This window comes from Cydia amplana, chromosome 1, assembly GCF_948474715.1.
Source record: "Cydia amplana chromosome 1, ilCydAmpl1.1, whole genome shotgun sequence".
NCBI classification, from domain to species: domain Eukaryota; kingdom Metazoa; phylum Arthropoda; class Insecta; order Lepidoptera; family Tortricidae; genus Cydia; species Cydia amplana.
In genome coordinates, this window is record NC_086069.1 from 13547319 (window position 1) to 13564900 (window position 17582).

At 38.3% G+C, this 17582-nt stretch overlaps 1 protein-coding gene across 1 annotated transcript; it reads left to right on the forward strand.

The window, feature by feature from the left end:
• Nucleotides 1–13735: 13735 nt before the first annotated feature.
• Nucleotides 13736–16470, forward strand: LOC134648545 (BOS complex subunit TMEM147). Its single transcript, XM_063503068.1, has 5 exons — nucleotides 13736–13909; nucleotides 13981–14122; nucleotides 14754–14876; nucleotides 15326–15531; nucleotides 16297–16470. Exons 1-5 carry the CDS (start codon nucleotides 13833–13835, stop codon nucleotides 16436–16438), a joined length of 690 nt encoding a protein of 229 aa, XP_063359138.1. The 5' UTR covers nucleotides 13736–13832; the 3' UTR covers nucleotides 16439–16470.
• Nucleotides 16471–17582: the final 1112 nt, after the last annotated feature.

Genomic DNA, 17582 nt, shown 5'->3' on the forward strand with positions numbered 1-17582 from the left:
TGGCTCCATGCTCGAGATACTCAATCATTACGACCCCTTTACCATCCCAAAAAACAGAGCCCATGACCTTACCGGCAGATGGGCCCACCTTGAATTTCTTCGGAGTTGGAGATGATGGCCTTTTCCATGTCATAGACTGCAGTTTCGTTTCAGGGTCGTAATGATGGAGCCATGTTTCGTCCATTGTTATAAATCGCGCCAAAAAAAGTTCCCGGTCTTGCTGTATCAGGTCCAAAGCTTCTTGACAAATCTCGACTCTAGTTTGTTTTTGTGTGTCAGTAAGCATTCTGGGTACCCAACGCGCTGATACCTTTTTCATACCCAAGCGTTCATGTAAAATATTATGCACGCTCCCTGTTGAAATCTTTACATTTTCAGCAATAAAACGAACCGTGACACGACGATCCGCCAAAACTAAGTTTTCGACTTTTTTCACAATTTCTTCAGTTACTGCTGTAGTAGGGCGTCCGGAGCGGGGGTCATCCATGGTCGATGTTCTTCCACGTCTAAATTCGGCGCACCAACGTGCAAGTGTCGAATACGGAGGAGCATTAGACCTTAAAGTGTCCCGTAAATCTAAATTGACTTGGTCCGTAGAAAAATTTTTCAAACACAAGTATTTGATAACGGCGCGCAGTTCAATTTTCTCAATTTTCGCTAACGTACTCAGTAGCATCGCAAAGAAATCGCCGTATTTTTTTTTAAACAAAAAACAGTTAGTTTTTTTTTCATGGCAATCAGCTAGGTAGATTAGCTTTACCGGCCAGTATTTACTTTCCTAATATTTAAAGAGTTTGCATCTCATTCTCATTATATATTGAACGCCCCTCGTAGTTCTTACGAACAGATACTTATCTCTCAAAGAAAACTCAAATGCCTACCGTTTTAATACCTACACAAAAATACAATAAAATGACCTTCAACGCACCGCTCCCCGCACCGCGCGCACCGGCACAAAGCTAGGGTTGCCGACGCTTAGAAATTATTTTACAAATAAGTACCTACCTACTTACCTAAACTATAGATTGTATGAAAGATACCTACCTACTTACCTAAGGTACAAATATAAGGTACAAGATAAGTTGCAATAAGTAATTAATAATTATAATATTCCTTTTATGATTATTAATTACTTATAAATTTATTTTATTATTCTCTTTATTTATCTTTTGTCTTAAGTTAGGGTTTTTCCTTATTTTATTATTTATTATGATGAGTGACTGCGAAATATTTTAAAAGGTCATATCTCCCTACAATAACCGTAGTGTTTACGCCGTTTTATAAACCGCGTAAACACTACGCGGTTTATAAAACGGCGTACTACGTAGCTTGCGACTATCGTAAAAAAAATTGGTATAAGTACTTATATTGAGAACGTCTAATAGTTACTTTTCCTATCAATCGGTAGAGCAAACACGGATTTTTTTATTAGTTTTTTTTTGTTTCTGCATCCATCCACAATTCCACACTACAACATGTGTTATTTGTTCGTGAAGAAGACATTTATTTCGCATACATTTTGGCATATTCGAGCGCCGGCGACCAACTAGCTTGATTTTCTACCGTGAACGGGAAGAGATTCGTAGGTATAAATCCGTGCTCGCGCGGAGAGTTCCATAGGCCTGAGCGCCTACCGCGAACCACGTTCGACGTGTTGCCTCTCTGTCGCACTTGTAAATTCGTACGTAAGTGTGACAGGGAGGTAACACGTCGAACGTGGTTCGCGGTAGGCCCTCTGTCCAGGGTATCTTAATGGAGTGGAGCGAAGATGGCATAATATAAATAATCGGATTTCGGTATTGACCCCGACGAGGCCATCAAACAAAAAAAAATGTGGAATGTAGTCAACGGTATCATGGTTTTAAATAAAAACAATGACTGGTTTTAACAGATAGGGCCAGTTGCATATCACAAATAAAGAAACATGTTTATTTGCAGTATGGACGGGCCCCGACTTTCCCCTAAAAACACAAATAGTACAAAAAGACGACAATTTGTGGGCAGCAAAAATGTAAACAAAACTCATGGTTTGTCATGGTTTGTAAAAAAAAACAACGGGTTGCACTCCGGGAGTGCCGGCAGAAGTGAAAACTCAATGACTAGTGCAAAATGTCTGCAGCACTATGTATAATTGATGTTAATGCCATCTAGCGTTATTTCGTCGCATTACTTGAAACCCCTAAGCACATCACTGTTGGTACTCGAGTTATATTAATACCGGTTAGAGGGAAACTCACTAGATGGCATTTAGATCAATAAAGAAAAACTCAATAACATTGTAACAGTTTTTTGATCAGGTCACGTGTCCGTCTTACGGTCACGTGATCTGTCGCGAGTTTAACATTTTTTCCCCACCTCAAAAAGTGCACAGCGCCGCTAAAGAAGTTTGAAAATACAACACTACTACAATGACGAATATTAGTAGTAAGGTTTATTCGGGTAATTCCGAAAATCATTGTAAAATCACTCATATTCCGTTGTAGTAAGAGTCAGCTTTCGGAATTATCCGCCACTATTCGTTCATTCGGAAATACCCGAATACACCTTATTCATAAGAAGAGTGATTGTCACAATAATTCCATGCCAGAGGTAAATATTGTTATTATTTACTCGCCTCTGGTTATATATTATCCCAACACATACACTCTATTGACTACTACCATGCTTATAAAATAAAATAAAGAGTGCCAATATAACGCTAAAAATAATGTTACTTTGCAATTAAATTGAAAAGTATCAATATTATTCTCGCCTGCGTTGAAACGCGCTTAACTTTGCCGGCGCTCGCGTACCGAGCGCCAACGCCATCTATCGAGTGTTATTTCGTGAAATCGGTGAACGCTCTAAGGAATAAGGCCTCTTAAGTATATACCATAGTGTCAGTGTGTCTAACATTCCTATTTTTACGCTTCTTGTGATTCCTATTACATTTGAATGATACCTATATTAAAAAAACACGTATCGTATTAGACAAAAATTATTACATCGCCTTGTAGTAACGTGAAAAGAGCAATAAAACATTTAACTACGACACGCCTCGCGGCCGTCTTTAATGGGCGAGGACACGCCGTTTATAATGTAGGTATCTTTTATTACCATAGGGCGAACGAATGGCCAGAATGATTCTTTTTATAATCCTGGGTTATAAAATATTTAGGCTCGGGGTGGGATGGTTTTTTTTTACTCAAGGCTCTTATCAATTACTTTACAGCATTAATTTTAATAGGCAAACTTGCATAGATTTGGAACAGGAAAAGCTCGAGAAAAAACGGAATTTTGTACAGTCGCCATCAGATATATCGGAGCGGCTAAGGTGTTCACAAAATCTGAAAACGCACTCTAACGCCTTAACAATAGAGGAGTGTTCAGATATTTGTATCGCGGACTGTTCTAATATTAAAAATTTCAACTCGATTTATTTGACATTACTTACAGATCAGATTTTTACAGTTTTAATGAGCTCCCTACCTAATTAAGTACGTGGTACCTAAATAATTTCAATTTGTTTATTTTCATATAGGTAGGAATAGTAAATAAATTAGTAAATTTCTCATTTCAGACCACAAATGCCGGATATATAATGTCTATAGATATTATATACTTCCATATTTTTAGGTGTATTACTTTGTTTTCTATGCTTTATTTATGTGTATAATATATTTTTAATAGTAAATATGTACCTAATTACATATGTATTGTTCTAACGTTTTTTGTGAGTATGTGAAGTATTGCCATCCTAAAGACGTTGAGAACCCGAATAATCCTCGGCGTTCCTTATCTTCGCTCTCCATTCTTGTCAAAAGTCCCCCAGCCATCACTACCTCGGTTATATTTCAGAGCATTCCGTATAATGACCGCTGTCATATTACTCCCCTTTATGTGTCCCCAGGATGTAGGCAGTCGTAATAGTAAAATCATCTTAATAACAGATAAACTCCACTTTCGGAACTTCCGGCGAGGTATTGCACTCGCATAATGTCTTTTGATATGTGGCCACATTAGTCTACTTTACACCGTCCCATTTAGTTTTTCTTACACTGACGTTAATCTTAATGCTTTGTACTGTTACCTTTTATACTTAAATTGTCAGGAGTTATTGCTAACACTTATGTTACGTTTCATGTATTTATTTATAAGCGCGTGCGTATTATAGAACTGAATTTAAAACAAAATATAATTAGTTTTTAAGTAACATAAGAACTTTATTATTTACTTTCTGTGCACACAGCTTGACACAGCCTCGGCCGTGCAGACATTAGCTGCATTACTGTTGTTGGCACTGTTGCGACATGAACTCCGCCGCTTTTCTATCAATTTCTTTGGTAAAATGAGCGACGGATTTAATGTCATAATCGCGATGAAGCTGCAGTTGAGATCCGAATGTTACCTAAAGGGATGGATGCTCGGATGGCAACTGCCGCGGCATTACGCTGCGACTTTGACGCGGGCGCTGTATAACTGTCGATTTCCTTGCCAAAGTGAGGGACGTTCGTGGCCGCATTACTGCCGCGATTAGAACGTTGAAATGATGATTACAAAATTGACAGTGGCAACGGCCGCGTGAACGTTTCAACAGTAAAGTAGCTGCAGTTGCCAAGCCGCCATACGAATGTGGTGTCTTTGTCATTGCGAGGTGGATTTCGAAAAGAAAATACCCTATATGCACGTCTTCCCGAGACCTTTAATTCTTAACCGTCCTTTAGCGCAAACTCGAAAATTTGCATATAATTTTCTACTACTTTTCACCACCAAGCTTGGCAAAAAACAGACAACTACACACAGACAAAAATCATCAAGTCTAAAAGCTCATTTATAATTGATGCTGATTTTTAGTGTTCCGTACAAAACTCTGTTCACGGACCACTTATCAATTACTAATGCTTACAAATTTAAATAAATTATATAGTTATCAATTGTACCTATTAGGTATAGAAGTTATCAAATATTAACATACGTTAAATTTCAAAACATGTCATGTAGTGTGGTTAAATTGGTTATGTAATAATTCATTGCAGTACATACACATACATAGTCTTTCTTTAAGATTGCCCGATTGGAATGCCCGATTTTCCAGTGTTAGTACCTGGGCTTTTTCTAAAATAAATATCGAAAACCCGATTCTTTCAAATCTGGACATTCTTGGGCTCATTCTACTCAGAATCGACAGCACTCTCCATCCTACCATTAAAAAAAGATGTCCCAAAATGTCCATTCCATTACGTCACGTTTTTAGTATGAGAAAAATGTTCACTTGTATGTTAACGTGACGTAGTGGAATGTACAATTTTCATACAAAATTTTGGGACAAATTTTTTTATCACCAGTATTGAATATGCTAGTGATTCTGAGTTGAAAGAACCCAAAAACACCAGGATCTGGGAGAATCGGGTTTCCAATATTTATTTTAGAAAACGCCCACCTACCTATGTTTTTTTTTTATGTGATAGTCAGCAAACGAGCAGACGAGCCGCCTGATGGGAAGCGGTCATCGTCGCCCATGGACATAAGCAACATCACAGGAGCCACTTAAGCGTTGCCGACCCTTGAGAACCCTAAATACCCGCTTCTTGAAGAGTTCCATGTCGTAGCGCAAAGGAAATACCTCAGGAGGCAAGTCATTCCACATTCTGCACGTTCTGGGAAGAAACGAGCGAGATGCCCGCTTATTCTTGGTGTGCCATGTATCTAAGAAGTGGGGATGAACTTTGCTCCTTTGGCGGGAGGTGCGGTGATAAAAACGAGACGATGGCACCAAATCAAAAAGTTCTTCCGAGCATTCCCCATTGTACAGACGGTAGAACATGCAAAGAGAGCCAACGTCTCTCCGAAGGCTAAGAGGTTCTAAACCGTCAGTAAGAATGTATGTAATTTAAAAATGACCACCTGTCACATTTTACGGCTCAATAATGCACACGCCTTATAGATCCCGAAAGAAACTCAATTATTGTGGGTGGTTACAATTTAAAGCCGAGTGGGAACCCAGTAGTAGCAAGTAGAAAAATATTTTTTCAATACATCGCACCCCAGTGAATGATTTTAGGGGCGAACCAAGAGCTTGGGCGTATTAACTAGAAGGAATATTTTATGGAACAATTGAGTAGCAGTGTTTTCAAAACAAAGATCTTTACTCTACAATTTATATCAATTTTTAAAATAGAATATATTCACATCGGAAAATCCCTTATTATTTAGGTACCCAAACTTAGTCTGAAAATTAGTAGGTATCTAATCTACATGTACAAATAGGCATAAATAACCAGGTAGGAGGATTCGGATCACTTTGTAGTAACATAATTAACGGAAAAATCAAATTTACAATGTTCACTAGCATTTGATAAATGTATAGAACCTTTAAAAATAGTAGCATAGCTCTTGCACTATAACAACAAAGCCGGTCAAATTGCGCAGACGGCCGCGAGGGTGGAGGAGAATTTAAAAAATAAAGCCCCTTTCCACTGCAAGGGATAATCATGTGCATTCCCAAGCAACGGCCTACAACCAAGCCATAGTAGCCCTTGTGGCAACGGGACAAAGGGCTTTACAATTAGGGGAGTACAGTTACAATTTCGACTATTCTTTACTCAGCGTATGGGCTTCAACTATACACACTGGGATCACGTGCGACGGCTATTTGGCATGTTCGTCTATTGTAAACTGCTCAATATTTTTATTCACAGTGGATTACAGTAATGTGCGAATTAGTCTCTTGAGAGTCGAAATTATAAAATTGTATGGCATTAAAAATGCACAACGCTCCATTTCGGACATATTCATTGTGTGATGATACGAGTGGAAAGCAAGCAAAATAAAAATCAATAAAAGGAGGAAAACAAGAAAGTTAAAGAGAAATAAAAAGCCGGAAACGTATTTTGAAATAAAACCCCACTTGAAAACTCCTTTAAGAATTCTAAGCATGTTAAACACAAAACATTATTACACGGCTATCCCTTATTCCCAATACCGTCCGTACACCTCCGCAAATTGTAATCCTCTTAGAAAACATTTCCAATTTAAAAAGAATTCCAGCTCTTATCCCTCGGAGGGCTCGCGTAAAAAATAAAAGGAAAAACTGCGACACACGGCGGAGGCGTGGAGTGCGCCTCACTTCACCGGCCCCTCGATTCCTTACAGGTCGCTACGTCCGTCGAGAAAGCATCTATTGAAACTCCACTCAGGTCATGTTAGCTATCTATTTAGTATAAAAAGGGTCGAGCATTTCTTGAGATCCTTTTTTTATCCGGAGGAGACCCCACCTCCGCCCGCTGGGCGTCGCGGGGCGACGCTACGATTTTCAATTTTTGCAAAGTATGCTTAACTGTAAGTTTCGTTAACAATACGTTTCTGTTTGCGAACGCCTCGTTGCGCTGATAAAGTATGGTATAACGAAAAGGACGCGAAGAATAAAACGTAGGTAACCTTTACTAACAAGTCCTGCGGTATCATCAAGAATGAACGGTTTATGTATTAAATCGGAACGGAACCAAAGAATGAGATCTATGAATAAAACCGAAGCAATCGTAATATAATGTCCTGTTATGGGCGAGCATGAGCGCCCTCTAAATAACCCCGGTATGAGTCCGTTTCCTCGATTTTTTACCTGAAAATAATAGTACGACGCATCCCCACGGCCCCCGCCCGCCAATCTAGCATCAGTTCAAATATTTAAAGGGCGGCTGAATTTGATTTCATCCGTTTGTAGCGGCTCTCTCCCGCAATTGGATCACACGAGCGGTTACGACTCGCCTCGGGCGCGCCATCTCAGAGTTATTTCACTAAAATCAACTTATCCAAGCAAATTTGATTCCAATAGCCCCTAAGTAAACTCAAAGTAACTATTTGAGTTTTATTGCCTCGTCATTTTACAAGCGATACTTCGGGTTTTTTTTGCTGTACGATTATTGTTAAACTAAATATGGAATAGTTATTAGTATGAGACCGTCTATAGATTATGCAGGTCTAGATTACACGTACACATTATATACTTAGTACTACCCTGCGTATATCCATTTCGTACATAGGTACGTATTTTTCAAAATAAATATCTGCCTACGCCAGTCTACTATCGAATGTCGACCTATTTCAAACTGTCTAACTATTGGAAACACATTGGAAAGGACGTACAAGGCATGATCTAACTTCAAAATAACCGGGGGCGCGGCTAAGCGATAGGTACCTACATACCTAACTCGTTGGGAATGTTGCGATAGTGTGAAATTGGGCAGCGACGCGGCACGTCTATCTCAGAATAAGAAATACAAAATATCGTAATCCACATAAGACGGTCGCGGCGCCAGGGGATAGGTTAACCCACGTTATGCGAGGCTCCCATCGGACGATTCCGACTTTCCACAAAGAAAATACCAATCAAAATTTGATTTACCGCCACCCGCGGCCATACATCAGGTCGCTCTAATCCGCGGAAAGAAAGCCTAAAATCTAAGGGGATCCGGCGAAACTGTCGAATTGAAAATCCTAGTGGCACGAGCCGCGTTTAATATTTATGAGCGAGTAAAAAATACGCGCCGACCTATGAATAAATACGCCAGGAAAACGGGGAGCGTGAATAACAAGTCGTGGTTGCCAAAACACAACAGCGCCCTCGCGCAGAATTCGCTTCAGCTATCGCATGTGGTAATGTTCACGCGAACGCCAATTATGCACTTTACCAGCCATACTTTTAATTGCATTAATACATATTTTGCTGCGTATTGATTTAATTTACCAACATTTTCCAACTGCTTGTGGCAATAATTATTGCAGGTTTTTGACTTGTTAGTGTTGAGCGTGTAGGTACCTACCTACATTATTTTTATCTCTTTCAAGACGAATTATTATAAGCACTTAACTTATTAATTTTAAGTAGTACTTTCGTAGTTATATATCGTACTTATAGGTATATTTTCATTGTTAAGAAAATATCGTTACGTACTTATATGTGATACTTGTTTGTAATATTTCTATAACTGCTTTTGAAATGAGTCTTAGACAGAGAATCGAAGCCACACGTATTAGGCAAAATAGGTAAGTACGGTGATACGCTTCCATCTCACGCCCTCCACCGTACATCTCATTGCGGATATTATACGACATTCGCTCAATATTCAGTGGCATATAAAATCAGATAGGACTTTTTGATCAGCCATCACGTAATGGAACCTTGGATATTACCCAGTATCTTCAGCCGAGATGGAATTTATACGTGGCATTAGCATTTGGAATTTCGACATAGTATCAAACTGCCTGTACACGTGTAAACGTGTTATACAGTTCTCGATATTCCTGTTCGGTAGAGACTCTAGAGAGTAGATTACAGCGTTTATGAATCAAGTTTTTTAGTTTAATAGTAATAACTGTGTTCATTTCCACGCATCTAAATGATACTTTCATACAAGTATTACGATTACGCAGTAACTCATAGCTGTCTACCAACTTTGCAATAACAGTGATTCTTGCGAAATCACATTATACTTACCTAATACAGATAGACATCTTTGTTCAGCTCAGCTATAGGTAACTACGATGGTCGAAAACTTCGGAAAAGCAATAAGAAAATTACGAGCAAGAAACAATAGTGGAGGGTCCCCTACCGTGGGTATTTGCATTGAGATCGATCGGAGGGTCGGAGGAATGTCGCAGGGGGCCCAGGCCCGGGCCGGGGGTCACCGTAAGCCGTTTCCGATAAGCCCCGCCGCTATCAGCCGCCGCACTCGCCTGCAGCCCGCGTGACTAGAATAATGCAGCCACCCCAAATTGAAATTATTTTTCTATAACGCATTATTGATGACGAATACGGAATAGAAGAGCTCTTCCTTGAAGATACATGTGTTCGGAGTTTACATTCGATGTTTGTAGTCACGTAGAGCCTCAGTTTGCTTTATTTAGATTTGAAGGTAGATAAGTAGGTATTCAAAGCTTCAGTGAAATATACTTGGTAGGTTGGTATATAGGTAGGTATGTCTCATTTAAGCAAACGTATAACGTATAGGTATTACTTGACACTTCATGTAAGGCCAATAGAAGTGTGTGGATGAATGTATTGTAAGGATCTGAAGCAGACGATTAAAAGAACAAAGAGTAAAAATAACGATGACTACATATCTTGTGTTTCAAAAAATCGTACATTGATAACAATAGCGATTTCTGAGTTAAAGACATATATTTAGTACCTACTTAAAATTTACATACCTATACCTACAATATTCAAGCTCGTCTCGTCGGTAAAATTATTTCTTAAGTTCTCTAAGTTACATAAACACTGGTCAACCCTTCCCTTCTGAAGCCCTGAACCATATTTTCAAACGCATCTTAGTGCTGAAATGCTACTTGTTTTAACAAGGAGGGTGGGGAGGTACCATAGCAAACCTCGCCCGGCACCTGCACTTCAATCGATTACAGCAAAAACCTTCAAGCGTCGAGATCTCAATCTCTCTCCAGCCATGATAAATGCGCGTCCTTTTTACCGCTACCCTCGGGTGTCACGCAAAAAATGAATAAGGAAATTTACCTAATGGCCGCGATTCTTTATCCCGGCCCATTGTCGCAGGACAATGCTGTAATGGAGGGATGACGTGAGTGGACTCCGGCTGCCTTTTATTTTATTCCTTTTTACTTTTTAGTAATTTTCTCTTGAGGGTAGTTTTGTGGTTGTATAGTTTTAGAATTCGGAGTTAATTTGTGTCTTACTGCTGGCTGCGTTTTCGCATACATTTTCCGTTTTTAGTGTACCGCACAAACTTTGTTCGCGGTACACTTATGGGATCACATCGGTCTTGCAAATCTGTTAAATGTGTATTTAATTTTTATTTCAGTATCTATCATAGAGGTGTTTAAAACTATTTTGTATGACGTCAGCTAAATAACCCATAAAAATAGTTTACAGTACATATGGTGCTAGTTTCCCGAACCAGTGCGGGAAAGCACTTTCCGTGCGTATATCGAAAGTTTAAAGTGCCATATGTACTGTAAAACGTTATACGATACACGTGCGAATAGGTAATTCGCAACTCGTGTCGATTTAATTTATCGCCACTCGTTTCGAATTTCCTCTTTTTCGCACTTGTATCGTAAATAACTATTTACCCACATGAGTCACATGACACAACAAATTGCGATGAAAGTTCTATGAACAAAAAAGTTAAAACTAGTGATGTACCGACTATAGTTTTGGCCGACTAGCCGACTAATCGGCGCTCGGATGGCCGATTAGTCGGCCGACTAGTCGGCTAGTCGGCCAAATTCATAATCGTTACTTCCCGATAAAGATTACATTCGCATGTAGGATGCAAATCGGTTATTTTTTGTATGGAAATAACCGCAGTTTCGGTTATTAACCGATTATTTCCATACAAAAAATAACCGAAAATAACCGATTTGCATTCCCTATTCGCATGGCAACTGTAGTAGATTTATTCAAGTTCGGGTCCATTAGAAAAACATTTTTTTTGTTCCTTGCGTCGTCGCGCTTACAATATCAACATTATCAACTGAAAGATGTTCTGTGCTACTGCGACAATACACCCACATAACTACCTATTATACATGAGTTTAATATGAACACAAGCTCATTTTGTACCCTAAAATCCCTAAATACGTATTTGAGTAAAATGGGCATGTAACATTTGATTAATATTGGCTTTTTATTTTGTTTATGTTCTGCTTTCTGTAATTAATAATAGGCCGATCGGCCTTTTTTGCCGACTAATCGCCGACTACAAATGTGGCCGGATAGTCGGCTTTCCCGACTAGTCGGTACATCCCTAGTTAAAACCATTTGCTAAAATTTGTATTCGGTTTGAATTCAAATTTGATAAAAGTATCTAAACAAATTTAAATAAAATATAATTCGTATTTAAATGCAACTTAAATAGGTATAATATACCTCGTGTGTACAAAAGTAGAATATTGCAAGACTTTAAAAGAAAATTAAAAACACTATAACCAGTCTCTTTCTTTTACCATAAATACCTACTACCTAGCCCTAAATATTGCGGTAAAACATAATTATCATGTTAATCATCTTTCTCATATACCTAATTTGGGTAAGCCCTTTACATAAACTGTTTTTTTTTATTATTGTTTAGCCTACATACCTCATCCCTTTCTTATCCTACTTATTATTAACTATATTGTAAGTAGTGATATTAATTACCTTAGTTCAGGTTTAAACATGGCCACTGGACTGACTGGAAACTTAATAGTGCTTTCACATAATACAAACATCATTTTATAATTTCAACTTATGCAACAAACACATAATAATCAACAGAAAATAATATCCATTTGATCATAGTGAATACTAACTTCAGTATTATAAGGAAGGAAAACATTGTTGTGTTTTGGAATTATGGTTTCTTTTAAGTTAAAGTTCTTGGAATCTGTATGTTCTAGTTCTAACATTGTATAGGAAGTTGAAGTTGGATACCAAAAACTTAGTTACTTAAATAAATTTAAATTATTAACAAAGACTAAAGCCAAACAAACTCACCTATTATCACAAATCAATCCAATTAGAATCCATCAGCCAAAGATCACAAAAACGATTTACCAACTACATGTTTAGTACAACCAACTTTCCACAAGTTTTTAAATTTAAAATTAAAATTTACATCTCTCATGTTTAAAGTTATGTGTGTACATGCACACAAAAATGGGAGCACCCTTGTTTGCATAATACAGACAGGTTGCTGCTAGCAGGTTTGAAAGGGTACTGATGAGTCCGTCCGGAGCAGCCACCGAGCGGTGGCTAAGTTTTCCTCCGGACAAATAAATTTCAAATCTCCAGCCCTGCTATTGGTTAGCATACCCTTTACTCTTTTGCGCGTGTGCTAAAAAACGGAAGGGTTAAACAACTTTCCCCTTTTTTATCAACCCCTGCACAATTTGTCCCTTTCTATATTGTAGGCACCCCATAAATTCAGTATATCTTTTAAAAAAACTGTAAGGATTTGATATGATGCTCGATAGTTATTTCTAATTATTATTTATTTTGAAAGCTTGATTAATTTTATAAAGGTATTGAAATTTAAAATAATGTGTACCTAATACTTACCACAAAGAAATAAAAACACAAAAAACAACCTAACTTCCTTTAAACTAAGTTCAAATTACAAAAAAGAAGCATCCTTAGTAAGTCTCCGTCATTGTATTCCATTGAAAACAACCCCTTTTCATTACAAAAAAGGCGTAAACATAATAAAAGTTATAAATTACTGGATCAATGAAGCAACCAAAAAATCTCCGGTGATTATATCATTTCCATTATACGTGCGTGAGTTTGACACGACCTACATCAGAACGTAGTGATTATATTTATTATGCTCTTTGCAGGGAATCTGATATTATAGTTATTTTGAACTAGTTCTTTAAAATTCGATACAAATCATAATTAAATATATAGTATAACATTAATCATTTCAAGTTTTACATGGTATTAAAAAAAATCTGCTGCTTTACAACGTAAAAAGGAATCACTTACCATTTCGTATTACGCATTATCGGCGCGTGTAAATGTCAATTTTGTGTTAACACCTTTGTGTTTGATAAATGTAAGTATTCATATTAAAATATAATTTGTTAAATAAAACTATTAGTAACATAGTCATTGTATATAATAGATAAAATTAAAATAAAACCAATGTTATTCCTGTTAATTCAGTGTCTAAACGTAAAACGGAATAAAAAGTAAATCATGATTGTCGTCTAGGTACGTCAATGTCACTTTGACATATTCATTGATAAATTGATAAAAATTTGGCTGTGATTTGTAGCATCCTTGATTCTTGTCTTTATTGAGTTAATATTACTAAAACATATAGTCAAAATAATTAATAAAAATGACCCTTTATCATTTTGGGAACTGTCTTGCGTTAGTTTACGCTCCATATCATATGGCCTACAAGTTTTCCGGGGTGTAAGTAAGATGTTTCAGGTTATGTTAATAATCTAATTTGGCTTATTAAAATAAGAAAAGCTATGTTACAGATCTGAATATGCAACGTTTTCCAAATGTGTATACGCTGGAGGTCTCTACATCTTTACTCAGTTGTGCAAGATGCTCCTGCTTGCTACATTCTTCCCCGATTATGATTCCAACCAAGCAACGGGTGAATATGATGTGTTTCTGGTAAGTTATGCTTAATAACCATAAAGTACCATTTTTTCAATCTTAGTTTACGTACGGATATACCACAACTATATTTTTTTAATTCCTCTTCACAACTAATGGTTTAATCCAAAAAAGGAAAACATTTTTTAAGTTAAAAGTTATTGGAATTGGTATGTTCTAACATTTAATGAAATATAATCTTCTTCTTGTTATTAGGGGCTATATAAGGCTCCAAAGCCTATGTATCACTGCGACCATCGCTGATCTATTGTGATCGCCACCTACTACAACTCTCGATCCAAACCTGCAACTTCAAACAGCTGCAGGATCTTTTTGAACTCGAGAGACTTTACCTCCTCCTATGAAATATAATACTAGACTCCTTAAAAGTGTCAGACAAAACTGCTGTTTGGTGTTTTTTATGCCTTAACTCATACATATTACACAAGAAAAGAACCATTTTTATTGTATTTAAATTTATTCTCAAATAATATGTCTGCGGTCTAATTGCAGCAACCCAATCAAAACGTATGAAAGAAAAGACTTGTGGCAATTAGATCCAACCATGGACATATTTTCAGAGAATAACCCTTTTAGGCTCCATTATTTATTTCTGTATTAATAACTAAATTAACTGTACTTTTTCCAGGAAATCCTAAAGGCAACTGTCGACCTGGCTGATCTTCTTGGGCTCTATTTTGCCATTAACTCTGTGCCTGGAAAGGGCCATGCGAAAATCCTGACAGCTGCTATAGGCTGGGCTAGTGCAGAGGTATCATCAATTTTACAAGCTTTTATTTAACTTGCAATGTTTGTATGTATGTATCAAAAAATCTTGGAAGCTAAATTAGACCCACTTCATGTTATTCAATTGAGCTTAATCTTCACATATATGGTCAGGGTATCTAAATCCGGGACTAGATATCGTGAACACAAGCTTACTATTAAATAGGCAGTATGACAGTGAAGTTTATTGCCATTATTATGTATACATTTTAATCTGGTGGAGTGGTGGATTATTTTATATTTGGTGTTGTTCGTCAGAACCTTTTAAATTTTGTGAATTAAAAACCTTGGAAATCATACAGTCCAATTATGGAAGGCTTTATCTACGTGATAAAATAACACCAAGCGATTGAACTTTATCACGCTGTCACAAAGACAATACTACCATCATACACATACAGTTTAACAGTATTTGGTATTTGCACTCGTCTACAGGTTGTCGTGACTCGTAGCGTGATGCTATGGGTGGGCGCGCGCGGCTCCGAGTTCGACTGGCGCTACGTGCGCGCCGCGGCCGAGTCCAACGTGGCGCTCCTGCAGCACGCCGCGACCGCGGCGCTCGTGTGGCTGTGGACCCGCTCCGACCTGCCCCGCAAGCACGCGCCCATCGTGGTCGCGCTGCTGGCCCTGTCTCCCTACAGGTATTCACAATGTGGCGCTGCCAAAAGATAGTGCATTTTAGACCGTATGTTCGTGAGTTTTTTCTATCAAGTGAAATCTGATTAGCTGGGTCCACACGGAGCGAGCATACGCGCGAGGCAATTTCCTCGCGCACAAAACGGCCAGTGTAGACGTGCCTCGGCCGCATTGCCTCGGGCGAGGCACTACGTCTACACTGGCCGAGGAAATTGCCTCGCGCGTATGCTCCCTCTATGTGGACCCGGCTAATCAGATTTCAGAAAGGCCCCAAGATTGTTATTCAACATGAACAAAAGAAGCGCTACGATTTTATCGTTGTCTACATAATAAATATGTAAACAACCATTTATATATTTATTTTGTACAAAACACGAGCAGTGTTCGAACTTTGGATTTAATCTAATATGATGCATCGGAAAAACGATTAGTCTCTTTTAAACTATCTCGTACCACTAACTACTGTACCTATACATATAAGTGATGAGTGAACCTATAGATAATTTACCTACATTGAGAGTAATTATAGGTCAAGATAACGTTGAAAGAGTTAGACCAAGCTAAGTTGACAGCAATTTTGAAAGCCCAGACTGTGCAAGTGTTATTTTAAACGTCAAACTTCTATGAAATTACGACGATTATAAAACACTTGCACAGTCTGGGCTATCAAAATCGCTGCCCACTCCGCTTGGTCTAACTCGTCTTGGCCACGACATTGTGCGACTGGCTTTGGCTAAGACAACATTATGACACCCTTCTACTTTTCACAGAGCACTGCTTGAAGACGCCGTTGGCGCCCTCCTGTCGTTGAGCGCGTGGTCTCTGCTAGCATTTCGAGCACTCAACGCGTCGGTTATTGGACTGACCGTTTTAGGCATGTACGCTGTATTGGCCCAACAGATTGGGATGTGATTACGTTTTGTATTTTAGTAAAGTACTTTAATTTATTATTTCATAAGTATGTGGTGTGTTGAGAATACCGTTGTTTTATTTAGGCATAGCTGGGCAGAAGTCCGTTAATCCGTTAATCGTTAACAAAGTTAAGTTTTCGAGTAAAGGATTAACTTTTTAACTTTAAAAACCTGTAACGGACTTGTTAACTTCCGTTAACTTTCCTTAAATCCGTTAATCGTTAATACCTAAGTACCTATTCACACCAAGGCCGCGCGCTGCCGCGCCGCGCCGATCACGTTCCGACTAGATTGCGTTAGGTTTGTATGCAGTGCATCTTTACATAGCGCGAATCGTCGCGCGCTTGTTCTACTGACTAAGAGTCTAATATTGCTTACCCCGCGCGCCGTATTAATTTTGTTATTACGAGGTATGACAGAGTCGATCGCGGCAACCTGAGCAGTTGCCATATAAGATACACGGGTGCGAGAGAGACAAATATAACAACTTACTATTCGAGACCAAGCGGTCATACGACACGACGATATGATTATTTCTACTAGTTTTATTTCCTATTGCGATTAACTTTAACTTCCGTTAAAACTTTTGAAAAGTAACGTTTTAACGTTTAACGAAGATAATTTTTTATTTAACGGATTAACGATTAAGTTAACTTTTTGATTAACGGTGCCCAGCTCTGTATTTAGGTACAACCCTTTTTAATGACATGCATAAGAAATATAAGGTCATGTAAAATATGAAGGTAGGTGGGGACCTTCGCAGCAGCTTCAAGTGTGTGGGAGGCGGTTCGCTGTACGTCTGATAAGGACGCGCCTATGGGTTAGAGTGAAATAGACATATTAGTGTATTCAGCCGCAATTGAACCGCGCCAAGGCCATGGTTCGGAATGTATAGTCTGTCAAGCCATTTCCGTAGTCCGCCAAAACAGCGGCAAATTTAATAAATGTAGGCGCGAATACGGTTATTGTCTGAAAGAAAATTTGATTTTCGCGCCTTTTTCTAATAGGTACAGGTCAGCGTCAATAGTAGCGGATGAAACAAACGCTCCAAAAGTATCTGCCATCCTGAAATTATTTACCAAATAGAGATATATCTCGACAGTTTGCGTTCAAATCAAAAGTATCTGCAACAGCTTAATTGTTCT